This window comes from Neopelma chrysocephalum, unplaced genomic scaffold (genome assembly GCF_003984885.1).
Source record: "Neopelma chrysocephalum unplaced genomic scaffold, ASM398488v2 Primary Assembly neopelma1_96687, whole genome shotgun sequence".
Taxonomy (NCBI): Eukaryota; Metazoa; Chordata; class Aves; order Passeriformes; family Pipridae; genus Neopelma; species Neopelma chrysocephalum.
In genome coordinates, this window is record NW_020925332.1 from 727437 (window position 1) to 744346 (window position 16910).

The 16910-nt window shown below is 48.3% G+C and overlaps 1 protein-coding gene across 2 annotated transcripts in view; it reads left to right on the forward strand.

Moving 5' to 3' along the window:
• Window positions 1–16910, forward strand: part of PAX5 (paired box 5) — a 121879-nt gene that overhangs the window by 73873 nt on the left and 31096 nt on the right. For both annotated transcript variants that reach the window (XM_027709064.1, XM_027709065.1), the window contains one exon: window positions 14520–14621. In XM_027709064.1, the coding sequence (XP_027564865.1) occupies window positions 14520–14621 (102 nt within the window). The remainder of the gene's footprint in view (window positions 1–14519; window positions 14622–16910) is intronic.

Genomic DNA, 16910 nt, shown 5'->3' on the forward strand with positions numbered 1-16910 from the left:
AAATCAGACTTTTGGTGCTAAACAGAGGCCTTGGTTTTGCTCCTTCTGTCTTTGTTAATATCATTATAGTTATGGAATATAGACAAAAGCTGTTCCCAGGCATTGATGTGACCTTGAACAGGCCCAGTAACAGTGGAGCTGTGTCCTGTGCTGCCTGTGCTAGCCAGTACAGGCAGTCCTAAATGTGTCCGGGTCTGGTGCAGAGACAGAAAAGCTGGTGGGATAGGCTCTGGATGAGGGCAAAACTTGAACTGATCTTGCTGAGCCAGGGCTTTGCCCAGCCTAGTCCAGGTGACAGAGCTGCACATGTCCCCTGAGCTGTCTGGAGAGCATCGCCCATCTTTCCCTGTGGAACTGCACTGGGAACAGTCATCACAGGAATGAGCAGACACCAGCAATAACTGGTGTGACAGGGACATGTGGGACATGTGTCATGTATGCTGCACGTCTGCAGGGTGAAGGAGTGCAGGACTGTGCCTTTGCTATTTGTGTCTTTGCCTGTTGCTGCCGAGATCACACCAGGAGGTGCTCCATGCTTCCCTACGTTGTGTTCCAGAGCATTCCCATGGCTTCGTCCACCCTAGAGTGACCAGTGTTAGCTCTGAAGTCAATTAGTTGGTCATGAGAGGTGCAGGTAGCTGCTGTGATCTCCCACTGTGAGGATGCACAAGGCTGCAGGAGGCACATTGGATCTTTTGGGGGCAGGTAGAGGTAGGATCACCAGCTCATGGCCAGGTGCACTCTTGTTCATTTTCTAAGGGTTCACTGCTGTTTAACAGGCTTGAGCATGCAGTGCCACAGGCTCACTACTCAGGAGGTAAATTTTGTCCATGTTCTGCTGGGGTGTTCACTACCTTCATCTGGTGGGTTGTTCACTCCCTTCAAGTCTTGATATCAACTCAGGCTTTTATGAAAGAAGCTCTTAAGTTCTTAAGATATGAGTGGGGTATCGATGGGCCCTACTATGACATGGATAAAACAGCTTTGTGGTGCTCCTTGGATGTGACACCACCTCCCTCCCTCGACCAGTGTGTGGTGGGCAGTGGTGCCTGTCCCTGTGCTTGGCCCCTTGGAGTAATGCAAAGCCACTGCTTCTGTGTGTCACATCACCTGAGGGTTCACAGACTGCAGGGTTACCTCTGTGCTTTCCTCTGCAAGGCGCTGCCTGCAGACCCTCAGCCAAGCACTCCCTTTCTGTGGCAGCTGCTCTGAGGCCCCTCAGCTGCAGCAGGCCTCTGATGGGGGGTGTCCCTCCTGCTGAGGAAGAGTGGACCTGCAGCCCCCACAGAGGGGAAGGCACTGTCATTGCTGTGAGGATGGTGCTCCACCAGAGCCAGCCCCCGTGCTCAGCACCATTCCTCTGGCCCCACCACACAGCAGCAGGGACCAGCAGTGGCACCACAGGGCTGGAGAGAAGAGGGGAGTCAGGGTGGCATTCTGTCATCCCTCCAGAATGTGGTCCCAGCCTCTCCTCCTCAGTGGACCCACTGGGGTGGTAGGGACACCCGGCAGCTTTGCTCAGCATCACATATACCCCATGGAGAACAGAGCAGTTCTGCCCCCATCATCAGAAGTGCTGTCCTGAAGGGACTCCTTTCTCTGACCTTTCTAATTATTCTGTCCAATCTTTCGTCATGTTTTCTTTTAATTATTTTTCCCTTTCTTCTCTCCCCCTCTTTTTTTCCCCTAAAACTCCAGCACTCCTCTCCAGTGTATTAAGAATGTGAGTGAAATTGATGGCTGGAACGTCTGAAGTCTTTATGATGATGAATGACTTTCACTGCCAAAGCTTTTATTGTCTCTGATTTGGGAAGAAGGGGAGCGGATTTATTGTGACCAACTGTCATGCCATTTAATACAGTTATAAATCCTGATGCCGTGACGGGCACCGGGGACCTCCTCTGGCCACTCTCCTACCCTGCTTTTGTCCCTGCTTGACATCCTCAGCTGGGGAGCAGACAGTGAGAAATGTGAGCTGGGAACTCCCAGGTGCAGGGTGATGGCTGAGGACAGGGCAAGCCCTGAGTGTCTTACCCAGATCCAGGCAGGCTGCAAAGCCCCTGGGTCTCAGGATGGATGGAGATGCCCCATGGCCTTGGGCACCACTGCAGCATCCCCCCATCCTGGTGCTGGTACCCATGGGCTGCTTCAGTCCTGCATTAATGTGGCAGAAGGGGAATCTCCCGCTGTGGCTTGGAGCAAAATCCAGTTCCCCATCTCCTTCTCTCCTCTAGTTTGAACTCACTGGAGGTTGCTTCCCATAAAGTAATCCATACATGTGTTATTTTCTGAACTACATGGTGAATCAGTCGAGGTACACATCTGACTATGTTGTGAGAGATGATGGCTACTCACCAGGCAGCTCAGAAAGAGGTGGGACTTGGAAATCTGAACTTGGTCCTGCTGCTGCACGGGGCAGATGAAAAATCAATTTGTCTTAAAGTGATTTCAAATGAAATGTTTCAGGTTCCTTCAACTAAAGAGAATAAAATATTTCAAACTTGACAACTGAGAATATTTAATGGAAAACACTGAAACCCAAGTGTGACAATATTTCTGCAGCTTCACTATTTCCATCACAGAATTCAGGTATAGTGCCTGATTTCAACTTCTCAGCTTATTCCAGGTTAAAAAAAGCATTACAGAAATATCAGAAAAATAGTACATGGGTTGTCAATCTGGACTTTGTTGAACCCTAATTAGGATGTTGAAATCTAGGGTGCAAATATTTCTCTTGTGAGTAGAAAACTGCCGATGACATTAGCAATGATGCTTGGATTGGAAATGTCTCCATCTCAGATTAATTCCAGATGCAGATCATAAATACTGATTCTTGTGAGATGAAGATATCAGTATGGGTTTAATGTTGCTGCAAAACAGATCGGTGGAAGCTGTTGGGTTTTCTTTCCCTCTGTGCTTGTTTAGCAAGTTGAATAACCAGTTGTCAATATGCTCGGGTGCTTCTGTCCCCGGATGCACCAGTAGGCTGCCAGGTTGTGCCCACCCCTGTCAGTGCTGACAGGGTTCCCCTGCATGGGAAGGTGTCTGTCTGCGTGGGAGCAGGTGGGACAGTGAAGCCCTGGGTCACCTGGTGTCTGCCCAAGTGCTTGCAGCCCCAGCACTTTGCTCTGTCCCAAGCCCAGCTCGACACCCACAGTCCCAGGTGGTGACCTGCTGGCACAATGTCAGTCACTGGGGTGGGCACTGCTGGGGGGTTTCACTGCTCTGGCTTGGGACCAAAGGGATTGCCATCAAGGCAGGTTTGCATGGTGCCTGAGCTTCTCCTTCTGCTCTCACTGCTTCCAAAGGCCCTCTGGATGTCACTGCTGTCCTTTGCAAGGTGCCTGGAAACCCGTGTCCTCCCCTCTCGCCTGGTTGCCTGCTTTCCTGCTTTCCCATACACAGCTGGGGAGCATGAGGCCCCTTCCCTGCCAGTGCCATCCCAGCCTACCAGGTCATGTCAGGGACCCAGCTCTCAGCAGCCTGCCAGCACAGGCTTGCCTGGATTCCAGGAGCCTCCCCAGGCCATCATGTGTAGCCCTCAGACCTGGGGGCAGCGTACCCCCAGCTGCCAGGCTGGGAGGAGGAGGTGGGCTGCCCTGCCTGGAATCATATATCATATCATATATCATATATCATAGTACAGATGCTCTGGAGCAACATCTGCACCTGCAGGGCCTTTTCAGGCAGTTCCTGTCACAGCCCAGCACCCCTAGCTAGTGGCAGCCACGCTCATGGTGTGTAGGGTGCCAGGTCAGCAGCATCCTCAGATGCCCATCATGGAATGGCTGTGGTGGCAGACAGTGATGGAGGGGATGTCTCCGTGCTTTTCCTCATGCACTGCCGTGGGAAGGCCCCAGAGATGGATTCATGGCCTGGTACAGGCAAGGCAGCTGCCTGTGCTGCTGCCTCTGAGTTGTCTGTGGACAGTGAGATCTTTTGGTCGAGTCTCCAGACTGAATCCTGAAGGTCTGAGCCCAACTGAAGAATGCTCTTCCTTGGGAACAGCTTCTCTGTCCCAAGGGCAGCTCCCAGCCTGAGCCAAGGCTATGGACCTGCAAAGTGTGCTGAACCACTCCCCAGGGCTGGCTTTGCCATGCTTGTCCCTTTTCTAAACTGATAAATGAGATTTGTTAAATGGGCTGAACATGTGAGGTTGGAAGCATTCTGCATTTCCATTTCTTGAAGAGGGAGAGGTTGGAGGCCAGCCACCTCTCCCCCTACATATCCATTAGTTTTCGGGAAGATCCATGGCACCACAGTAAATTGCTAACAATGCTCTAGTTTTTACACTACAGTTGCTACTGTTTGTTTTTTTCATATAGCTCCAGTGTCTGGAGCCCTGTTACAGTGAGAAGAGTTTGTAACTCTTCACAAATTGATGGTAATTTCTTTCTAGTCTCCTCTATTGCAAAGAGAGAATAGAAAACAGCTTCTGGGCTTTTGCAAAAATTCAAACAGTGAAAAAGAAACAAAAGGAAGAAATATTTTATTTAAAGATCTCTTGGTAACTCAATCTTTCTTGTGATGTTTGTGGAGTATTGAACAGCTAGCTGGGCAGTTGCAGGAACAGGGATCCCCCAGATCACAAACTTTTCAAGGTGCTAATCGTCTTGGTCATCTTGCATCTTTCCAGCAGCACAGTGATTACTGTGGAGACAGTCTCCTCCAGCCTGCTGTGCTGCTCTTATGAGAAGTATTGCTGTGCTGCAGAAAGGAAACAACAATAAAGGGAATATGTTGCTTCTGTATGCGTTAAGAGCACTGATCAAACCACATGAGATCCCATTTCAGACATAATGTGCATTGGAGGGCAAAATTAGATTGAGAAGTAAATGGAGCCTAAAATTTCCATAGCTTTATTCGTCAGAAAGCTGTTTCATTGCGTGGTTTAATTCTCCTACTTCTTTCATTCATTGAATGTAGCGTGCTGGCTAGAGTACATCTTAGAAATAATGGGATGAAAAAAACCCATCTTTAATTTGGCGGTGGTTGTGAGGTGTGTAAGGCTGTGCAGACCTGAGATGTGAGGTGATACAAAATGCAGAAGCATGTTACACAGCAGCAGAAAAACAGCCAAACTCGCACTTTCCTCATTTTAGCAGGAAGAGGTGTTTTGTTTTAGGATTGTTATTTTATATTTTGGCTTTTGATTTTGGTTTGTTCTGCATTTATTTAATGCTGAACTATTTAAAGTTGGGTTTATTATTTCTATTTTAAAGTTTCATTTCATTGCTTCTCGTGAATTACACTGCATGATGAATGGCACTTGACCAAAAAATAACATTTTCTAGTCTAAGACCTGCCATGGTGGCAAGCCCATTATTTTTACGTGAGATTTCTTTTCTCTCCCCTTTAAACATGTCGATTTGACAGGAGGAGGCTAACTGGTCTCTCAGATAAGTAGACACATGGGGTTTTTGCCTTCAAAGGAAACACTCGATGTCATTTCCAAATCAACACAGATTGCTGAGGAAAGCACTTAATGTGCAGTGAATCCCTTTTGAAAGAGTGAAAACTGCAGATCTGTGTAATTGGCACCAGTGGTGTAACCAGAGCAGGAGGACAAGCCTATGTTTTTCTCTGTCCCGTGCACACCTTTTTGCATCCATGCTTCTAGGCTGCATTCCTTGCTCTGTTTCCTTTCCAGAGCCTGTGGAAGCTGGCTTGGCTTCCCTCATGCTGCTTCATCAGCTCCCACATGCTAACTGTCTCAGTTTTGGCTCTTCCTACCTTGCATTGTGAGCCATGGAAATATAAATGGGGAGAGGAGCCAATTTCAGGCTGCTTTCCAGAGAAGGTGTCAGCAGACCTGAAACCAGCTGAATTTCAGTTAAAACTGTCCGTTTCAGTGGTATGGAACGGGAGTCTCATTTTTGAGGTCTCATTTTGACCACCAGCAGATCCCATCCCGTCAAGGCCAGGACAAGCTGCCTTTCCCTGCTCCTGAAACCTGGTGTCTGGAGAGGCTCTTCTCCACCACACTGGTGGAGGGACTGAGCCCTGGACCAGGAGCCAGTGGGGCCTATTAATAGTTTCCTATTAAAAACAAACAAACAAACAAACAAACAAACAAAAAACCCCACCTGAACCCCCCAGATCTGAAGAAATTTTAACAATTGAAATTACTAAACAAGGTAAAACTGGCCCAGAGCAGTGTGCACTTCTTGGTTTTGTTTGGGACACATTTTGTATCTCTCCTCAGTATATTACATTTTACATAGAAAAGTAATCCTAAACTTGAAAATGAGATTTGAATTTTTTTTTAAAGGAAAATCAAATATTCTAGAATCTTCAGGGCTTTTCACATAAACTCTCAGTTTTGGAGTTAAAATGCACAGATGAACAGCTCTCTACTTGCATAATCCAGGGTTCCACCCTTCAAGTTTTCTGGGGGCATTTCTATCTCTAATTTAAAGGTTTCATTAAAAAAATATCCTTGCTTTATGCAGCAGTATAAAGGTGAACCTGAAGTCTGTGGTCTGCTACCTCCTCCTCACTGTGTGCCTGAAGATGCTCTGTTGTGCCTGTTTGTCCCCTCCTTTCAGAGACACTGTGCTCCTCATGAAAAGAGGTGTTCCCAGGGTTTAGACATGCAGGAGCAGTGCAGAGACAAGCACCTGTGTGGGATTTGTGGGCTATGCCAGGCAGACCCAGCCTCCCCAGAGGACCCTCTCCTGCAGGGTGCTGCTCCAGCCGCAGTGGAGCGTGCATGTGCCCCATGCTGCTTATGAAATGTTGCTCGTCTTTTGTTCTCCAGGCAAGTTTGGGAGGGGAAGGGCCCCACAAAAGGGACTTAACAGATCCAGACCACCATGTATCTTCCCATAAAAGGGATTTAACAGATCCAGACCACCATGTATCTTCCCATAAAATCTCATCATCCTTGTACTCACCTACATCTGCCCTCTCTTCCTCTCTGTGCCCCCGACAGATGAAACATCAGAGATGGGATTGTGGTGGTGTGTATCTGGAGTGTGGTGAGATGCTCTCTATCATTGTCATGCATTCCCATGCATCCCCACACTTTCCCACATCCCTCCACACGTGGAGCTGGGCACTGGAGACCTAGCCAAGCCAAGCCTGGCTCCACCCTGACCACTACTGGGACTACTAGCCCCGTGCTGGTGGACAAAGGGAAACCTTCTGAGGCATGAAGGTGTTGCTTGTCATGGGCCAGGGAAAGATTCTGTTATGCTGATGCATTTTAATGTGTGGCCAATTGTCAGCCACACAAGACTTAGGGTAGGGGTGGGTCCTTACAGAGATGTTGTCAGAGTATCTTTCCCTACTCCTCTCCAATACAGTGTGAATGTGTCTGTTGAATGAAGGGGCCAAGCTGGGGAATTCTAACCTTGCATGTGTTATGGGAGGGTGAAGAGAACCAGGGGGAATTTAAAGATCGAGGTGGATAATGGTGCAGCTCAGCTCAGCTCTGCAGAAAAAACCTTCTCATTCTAGCAACCCTAAAAAGTATGTGAGAAGCAGGACTGTTGAGTGGTTCCTAGAGTGCAAGAGCTCTGTGGCTGCACAGAAGAAGGGACAGGAGTTTTATGCAGCAGCAGCCAAAGGAGATTGTCCAGAAGAGACGGTGGCAAGCGCAGAGCACTCTGGCTCCAGGACTCCTGCTTAGAAATCACAGAGATTTCTAAGCAGAGAAAACATGGGAGTATTTGTCTGTACTTCTCCACTGCATTGTTGCTTTGCTAGAAAGCATTGTTCTTCCTTCCTTTCTCTTTTCCTTGCCCTGCCTCTTTTTTGAAAGTGAAGTTGTGTCGATGGGAAGAGTAGCAGACACACCTGCTCCAAAGGGCAGCTTTGGACATCTGCTGCTGCCTTGCAGATGACGAGAAAAATAGACCCACATCTGCAGTCCCTGCTTCAGTGCAGTGTGCTTAATATAAATTTTATGGCTTTGATAGCAGATTACAGTGCCACTGTCATGAGCACTTGCAGCCCCAGTCACAGTGGACACTGTGCATTTCAATACCTCCTTCACTAATCTTTCCCCCACTGCTCACACTCCCTGGCTGCTAATTTCACGCAGGCACTTAAACATGATGGATAATTGTGTTCTGCTTATCAATGTTTAATTTAAGGGCTGTTCCATCTGACCTGGATGCCCTTTGCAAGAGCTGTGCCTCATTATTGATTTCATGGTCATACCTGTGACATTACCTGCTTTGTAGGAAGTAGACTTTGACATTCCTGTGAGGCTTTGGCAGCCAGAGCTAATTGTCAGAAGAATAATCGAGTCAGCAAAATCATTACAGGTGATCTGTGTGTTACCACTGTTTTATCTGCCTCTAATTAGGTGCAGGAGAGGTAACTCATCACAGTAAGCACACCGCACTGGGTTTGATGTCCACAAATAGAGCAAGATGACCACAGGAGGGGAGTTATTCATTAAGAGCAGCAATTCAGTGCATTGGGGTCCCGCGCTGGTGACATCTCCTTTCCCAGCAGAATGGGGTGAGATGCCATCCTGTAGGCATTGGTGGGACACAAAGTCTGAGCCACTTTTGGTCGTGTGCCCAGCGGCTCTGGACCCAAGGCAGTAATGACTGAGGTGCTGTTGTGCTCAGTGTAGAGCAGTGATTCGTACGTGATAAAACCACAGTTTTTTTGAGGCATGATTGTCTCTGGTTCCAGTGCTCCACTGCCCTGTGCCACTTAACTGGGCACATCCTGGGTGACACATACCAGTCCCCAGGTGGTAAGGGGCTCAGGAGCCAGCTGACTGAACTCATCAGGTCCTTTTCCTGATAACAGAATTGTGCATTTGGCCAAAACATTTTCTTTAGGATAACAGTTGGAACTGGGCAAGAGAAGAGCTTTTATAAGTGGAAGCTGGATTTTTCAGAGTTATAGTCAGTTCTGGTAATGGGTTTGACTGAGATAGGCTGGAAATTTGGGCTTGCTGCACAGAGATGAAGTGGCTTCCCAAAAATGCCTCTGCCTATTACTTGTTTTTGTTTTTTCGGATGTTAGGCGGTGGCATGCCTGGCTGTAACACTCCACAGCTACCTCATGTCTGGGGTAGCCGGTGCCCAGTGTGGCAGGGAGGCTGCTGCTCCCACCAATAAAGAGAGCAACGTGTGCAGGCTCCTAGGGGCAGTGGTCTCCAGGGGTCCTGGCAGCAGACCAGCACCAATGCAGGTCCCTTTCTTTGCCACTGACATTTGCAGGCACCTGACTAAGGCTGTGCCATGTGACAGGGCCAGGAACAAGACCTCGGGATGGGTGCCATCCTCCTCCCATCACTGTAGGGTCTTAGAGACCACGTGAGGCATTTCAGAGGGAGCACAACCAAAAGCCAAGTTCATCCAGCTGGGTGACCTTTTGGAAGAAGTTTATCCATTCTGCTGATGCCCTGCAGCAGCCGTTATGTGGCATGCCTGCATGAAGCCAGTGTCGGGATTCCTCCCATGCAGAGACTGCTGGGCAAAGGGCTGTAGAACTGCAGACTGAGTGGGATGGCACTGGAAGCACCTGCTCAGCTTCTTGCATGATCCTGTGGGTTGGTGTGGCAGCATCTCTTCATTTCCAGCTTTCTTAACGCAAATCTGCATTTTTAAAAATTGTTTTGTGGAAGGACATGAAGATCAGCCTGTGTGTTGAGCCACGGGAGGGGGCTCTGCTCTGTGCTGTTTGGCAGGTCTGGGGCAGGATATGCTTTTGGCAGGGGTGGAGAGGGTGTGGGAGCCTGGGATGGAGCCTGGGGAGATGCTGGTCTCTGCTGCTGGAGCAGTTTGTGCTGGGTGCAAGGTAAGGTACACACTACCTTGTGTGGTTTCAGATGGAGGGTGTGTGCTACCTTGGGCGGCTGTTTCAGATGGGCTGATGCCTTGTGGTGATACTTGCAATGGCAGTGGGAACACAGGGGGATTCACCAGCATCACTGGACTGACTTTCCCAACATTGCTGACCTGTTGATGTCAAACCTCTGACTCTGGAGAGGGGAGGCTACCCTGATAACCCAGAGCACTGCCTTGTTCTTGATCGTGCTCCTGAGCTGGTGGCAGTCGTACACCTGCTGTGAGCGTGGAGTGACAGGCCAAGTGTTGGCTTCCCTTGATGCAGACCACGGTGCATCTCCGACAGCAAAATCACCAGCCCCACCATTGCAGAGGGTGGCTCTGAGACAGCAGCAAAGGGGCTTTGTAAGCCCCCTCCCACCACCTGAACCCCCTACATTTTCTGATGTATCCCTTGCTGTAATTAATTACGTGTCCAGTGGGCTCATTTCTTTCATACTGTTACTGCCAATCTGTTAGATAAAGGGAAAAAAAAATGCTTTGGTGCCCTGTGGTATTGAAAGTGAAGGGTTTTCACACTGTCAGGGTAATGAATTCTGCACGGGTTTGAAGCACCTGAGCTTGGGGAAGTCCTTGTGTCATGTTTCCGGGAGTGACAACCCCCAGTGGTTAATTACTGCCATGGATGAGAGCTGAGCTGATAGCAAAATGAGATAATTTCATTACTAGTTAAATTTGAAGTTAATTGGATTCACGTTTACACAGAGTAGTGTACAAAGACACACTTGGAAATGCTCTTTGCCACCTTTTTATTTTTTTTAAAGGTATATAAACTGAGGAATGCTTCTAAACTGCTCCCCCTTTTTTTTTTCACTGCAGTTTGGAGACAGTAGAGTCCTTTGCTGTCACAGGCTGCTCTCTGTTCCAACCAGCTTGTCCTGCAATGGGGACATTTGCTGATGCCCAAGCACTGCTTGCCACATCTGCTCAGGGGGTGATGCTAACCTCTTCTGCTGCTAGTGGCAAAATTTCATTTATGGAAGAAAATTACTTATTTGCACTTTCTTTGCTAAATAATAATTTGCTCTCATTGTGAGTGCTGCCAGTTCCTGGCGAATGGAGGGATGGACATTTATTGACTATCTTCTGTATACAGAGCTAACTCCTTTGACATGTGGCTTGACCATCCAGTGCCCTAGGCTGTTGATATTGTCATTATTCAGTATTGTCATATTCTGGTTTTTGGAGTAATGTGGGATGAATTCGGGCGAGGACATGCCTAAGGCTGGAAATGATGTGCAACTTGGTGGCCTTGTGCAGTGAGCACATGGTGGCCTGTGTATGTGCAGGAGTGTTTGTAGCAGAGGCATTTACTCCACCGCCCCCAACAGTAATCCATCACTGGTGTTCCCCCTAAGACATTTTCCCTCTAGGGGAGAATGAGAGGTGGGTCAGCATTGCCTTGCTGATGAGCCCGTTGGAGGTGCTCACCAGTGATGTGAAGGAGCTTGATGAGGTGGTCTGGAAGAGGTGGCAGGGTAAAGGAGATGGCAGGGTCCAGGCTGCATGAGCACCAGAGCTGCTGTGTGCTCTCTCTGTCGTGGAGATGTGCCAGTCTCAGGTCAGCAGGTACCACTGAAGGTACTGGTACTGCTGGGGCTACCAGCTTCTCAGTGGGGAGGCCACTCCAGGCAAGACTCAGCAACATATTTTGGTAGTTGGTGCTTAATAGTGTTGTTAGAGGCTGTTGGAAAGAGGTTGGTGGTTGTCTTGGAAAATCCTGTTCTCTGCTCCATTTGAGCATCTCTGTAGGCTGGACCTGCCATCTGATTTGCTCTGTCCTGCACGACACCAGCCCAGCGAGGCAAAGGGGCAGCTCTGCCCCATCTCCAACTTTAGGCATCTAAAATAACCTCCAAAAAGTTTAGAACAAAGACATTTAGGAGTAAGTGTGTCTTGAAGGACCTTGCTCTCTATGTCTGTGTGCCCCACTGGTAAAATGTAGGTGTTCCGTTCCTCTTGGCTATTCTACCTGAATGGATAGGGCAGGAACAGAACACCTGGGGGCAGAGACTGCTTCTTACTCTCTCTGTGCCTGGTGGATTAGTGTTTTTCTCTTAAATCAATTATTTCAGTGCAATTGAAGCTTGACAATATTGGGGAAAAATCTCATAGAATGACAGAATATGATGAGTTGGAAGGGAGCCACAAGGATCATAGAGTCCAACTCTTAACCTTGTGCAGGACCCAAGAGTCACACCATGTGCCTGAGACTACTCTCCAAATGAATCTTGAACTCTGTCAGGCTTGGTGCTGTGACCACTTCAATGTTCCAGTACCCAACCACGCTCTGGGTGAAAAATCAGAGGGTGTTGGGTACTGGAATAGATGGGATGTTCCAGTCTTTTATTTGGGAGGGGGAGGTACGTTGGATGCAATAGACAGGACGAGGTGGGATTGAGCACTTGCAGCTATGCCATTGGTCACCTTTGGCCAGCCCCTCAAGGCCCTGCCTGAGCCCTGGCTGTGGAGACCCTGCCAGAAGGATTTGTCGGCTGATGACAGAACATTTAATTTGGAAATGGAATGTAGTGGAAACCAGCCAAACCTGTGGAATACACTACAAGCAGTGTTTCCTTGATTCACTGAAGACCAGAGGTCTTGCTCTTCATGCTGTCACCAGTGGTGGTTACATTGCTCGGTGCCCTTGACAATGGTACTAAACTGTGCTGGTTGTGACAGTGGCTTTGGAGAAAGCGGAAAATTTGTAGTATTTCAAAATATTGAAATAAATTGCAAGTTTTTCTTAATAGCTGTTGGAAAGTTAGGAATGGGGAGTAGTCAGTGTGGAGCAGTTCAGGAGGGAGAGCTCACTCACAGGCCAAGGCACCTTTGGGACAAGAGGAGTTGTGTCATTGTGCAGCAACACCAAACCGCTGAGGAAGAGCCATGTTGTCACTCCTGAGTCTATGGAGGGCTCCTGGATGGCAGCAGTCAGGCTGTGAGGTGTTTGTTTGCATTAGGGACAGTCCTTAACTGAGTCCCTGCCAGCACTGGGTCTGAACTTACCTTCTGTAAGTAGATTGCAGATACCTTTGTCTTCTCCAGGCTGCAGAGATGACACAATCAGAATTTAATTTTATGTAGGAGAGAAGGAAGCAGGGCAGTGATGAGGGGAGAACACTTTAATCTAAAAGAGCCATTTTCTCCCTGCACTGAATAATTAGAATTCATGATGCCATTCCATGAGGGATCTGACTTCTCCCTAGAACTGGAGAGCAAATTAATCAATTGTTTTGAAACCTAAATTCTTTCAGAATGTGAATGCACCATAAATATTCTGTAGGAAGGGCCTGAGAGAAACAGTGTGCATCCCAATTTGTGGATGCAGAGCGCTTACTAAAGTGGGGCATGTGCTGAGAGATCACTGCAGCGATGCAAGAGTTTTGGCACAGACCCCTTCATCAGAGGGCAGGGGGGAAGTGGCCTTCATGGCTGTGGCCCAGGGATTGTAAGCTGCAATTTGCAATAACTCACGTACTTTTCTCTCATCAAAGGAGGTCTAATTTCTTTGAAAAATATAGGAAAAAAAGAAAGATTTTAAAGTTTATTTTTAGATCAGCTCAAAATGAAATCATGGCTCAAAAAGTTTAAAAAAAAGGTTTTGGCTTTTGGGAAAACATTCAGTTTCAGCCTCTTCAAGCTCTACAGACTTGAAAAAAGTTCACTGACATAAAAACAAATGCCTGCAGAAAGCAATGTGAAAACCAGAATCTGTGCATTTCTTCCTGTCAGTGGTGGTACAATCAACAAAACCACATGACTTTTCTTCCTGATCCAACATGCTACATTTTGATGAAGGAACCTGCACTCACTGATTTTTGCCCAGCTTATGGGCTGTTTTCAGTCACCAGGATCTTGTAGCTAGCTGGAGCCAGAGTGGTTCCTGACCTGTAGAGGCTGAAACAGCAGGGGCTCATCCTTTGGGCCAAGAGCTGCCTGCATCCAGGGTCCCTTCCTCTTGCCTGAGGTGCACACTCAGATTTTCAGAGCTCAGCACCCATGCAGTGTCTCTGCCCCTGAACTGTGGTTTGGCTGTGAGGGTCGTCTCGTTCCCCTCATCCTTGGAGGAGCCGCTCAGCAATCAGAGGAGGCCCTGGAAGACCTGTGGGTACTTGATTAAAGAAAACGTGTTTCTGCAGCTTAAGGAAAGAGCATTGCATAAGGCTGTGTTTGGGAATCTGACTCTTCTTCTGGCACCACAGCAAGCTGTATTTTAAACCACTTTCCTGTCTTAAGGTCTTGTGTTTGTCCTTTTTTTTTTTTTAACTGCTTTAATGAGTGACATCCTCCATTGTATTTAGATAGCAAACATCCTTAGCCTGTGCACTGCGATTTTCTAGAGAGTTTTCTGGGAAAGAGTCTTTAAGATCAATGTTATTTTTCATTTCACTGTTTCTGACTTTACAAATCTAAGCTTTGGAGGAATTTGGGAATAGGGGCAAGCAGCCAGAGTTCAGTCGGGTGCATTAGTGTCCCTGCAGAGCTCTGCTCTTCCCCTCTCACTTCATTGGAGCTTTGTGGCAGCTTATAGACAAAAAAAACTGTGCCTGCCCTCCCTGCCAGGCTGGAAATCCCATGCTGGTCCTCACAGAGTCGTGATGACAAATGCATGGCTGTGTTCTGGGTGCTTGGGGAGATGTAAAACCATGTCCGCTTGCCACACTGCTCACGTGGTGATTTGTTGGTTTGATTCCTCAGGTCGCGAGCTGGCAAGCACAACCCTCCCAGGATACCCTCCTCATGTCCCTCCTGCTGGACAGGGCAGCTACTCCACTCCAGCGCTGACAGGAATGGTGCCTGGTGAGTCTTCAGAACAGGGAGGGGAAGAAAAAAATAAAAGGAAAGAAAATAGCGTTTCAGGACGGAGGCTTTCTGTGGATGTTCTGTGCTGAGGCAAGCATGAAGCAGAAGCCACAATGCTGAAGGGGAAGGGGGTGTGGAGTGTTCCTGAGTAAAGCAGGACCAGGCTCCCCAGCACAGGAGGTCATGCAGCCTGCAGAGTGCCAAAGCAAAGCATTAGCGCTGGGATACTGAAGGAGCTTCCAGCCTCCCTTCTGTGGACCCTGAAGATTGTTCCATGTTGGGCCATGCCAGGCTCTTCCCGTCTGACTCAGGCTTTGCTCTAACCCACCTGTTTTCTCCCAACACACTGTGTCCCTCTCTGCTGCCCCAGAGCTGAGGTCACTGGCCCTGGGGGCTGGATGTGTCTCAACATTCTCGTGTGCAGACTCGAGTCCTGGGGACACTGAGTTGTTCCCGGGACACTGTATTTCTGTAATTTCCTTCCCCTTTTGGAACCTTACAGTGAGAAATGCGGGTGGCATGAGCCGGCTGGTGGCCACTGCTTGCCTGTGTGGCATCAGGAGGTGGGGTTGTGCAGGTATCTGGGGTGGGCAGAGCAGGGTCTGCAGGTTTGTCACATCGTTGGTGTCACCCAGCTGCAGACCTATGCACAATCCGAAGTAGGATGGTGACATCCAGGGCTGGCAGCAAGCAATGGCTGGGGCAAAGCAGTGGGAGCGCTTGCTCTTTTGTCTTTTCTGGGGAGTTACCAGCTGTTTGGGAGCAGCTGCCAGGGTGGGATGGTGAAGCTGCAGGACATGGGGCTTGGCGGTGCTCAGCCAGAGGAGTGTGCTTTGATGATGTAGAGTCATCTGAGCTGATTTTCCCAGGTAATAGATTTTATTTTTAACTACATATAGGCTTCTGTGACCCATTATATTGAATAACTGCACTGTTCCTCTCACTGGTTCCTTTAATAACAACCTTCTGCTCCAGCTAGTGTGAAGGTCAGCTGCAATTCCTGTAGGTTCTCCATCTCATTTAAGTGAGAATTTGCTAACTAGCATTCAAAATGCCTTCTCAATTCTTCTTTGACTTCTGTCCTTTGCAGGATCACTCAGAGCCTTGCTAGAGAAAGCACCACAGTCCCCAAGGGGCTGATGGTAAGGCAGGTGACAGACCCAGTCTGGTGCCATTGGCACACCCCTTCTTGTTCTGAAATGGCCAAATTGCCATGCCCGAGCATGGGCACATGCTTGTTGTGCCAGCTCTCAGGGATTCATCTCATCACTTGCGTCTGCCTTGTACTCGTTCTTGGAGCCTCTGCTAGAAATCTCCTTCCTTGATAAGATTTTTAATCATAAGCCATGAATTTCTGCTCATAATTAAGCAATTGTGTGAGTTAAGTGCTTAGAGACATGGGAGAAACGTATACATCATAAGACATAGGCAGTGTTTTGTTGCATGCTTGTCGCTGCTGCCATTGCTTCTGCTGCTGTGAGTAAACCTGGCCCTCACCAGGGCCATTTTTATGTGACTTGTGAATGTCTGCCATGGCAGAGAATAAACTATTCAAATACTTTTCCCTAAAGGAATCAAAAAAAGAAAACACATGGCTTTGATTTCAGTCCAGAGCTTTAGGAACTGAGAGCTAGCATGGCTCGAGGCTCCCATGAATGTGTTCTCTCTGAAGGTCACTGGTCCTCCTCCCTTCTCCTGCTTTTTGGTGGCTGTCACCCTTTAGAGGTGACTGGAGAGGAGGTCTCCCAGCACCCCATAATGCTCTGATGTCTCAGGGCACAAGTGAAATGCCACGGTGAGGACAGATGGGCAGATAGGTGGGTAAACTACTGGCTGGGTGGTCAAGCTTGGAGGTGTTGGCTAGTGTCACATTCCAGATGGATGCTGGTCTCAGGCATGGAACTGCTTGGCCAGTGATATGTCTGGGTTAGCACCTTCATCCTCAACCAGGAAAGACCACAGTTTGTCAGGTGTTCAGATGATGCCAAATGCTGTGGTGCCACCAGTAGGCTCCAGAGCAGAGTGGTAACATGGAGGCACTGTATTCATGCTTAATTAGATGCTGCTATTTTTGGTCTGTCTTTTGGCCCAGCTGCCTTTGAGAGTCTGTTTTTTCCCTGCCAAATTATGTGAAAACAAGCACTGATAAATGAGAACTCCGTCCTTGAAGGAAGCATTTTGTACAAACTGAAATTAATTGGGGGCCTCACTATAGGCCAGTGGCCCTCCAAGGACATTTGAAGAAGAAAGTGAAGAGGAGTGTGATGAAGTAACCCCCCAGGCTAA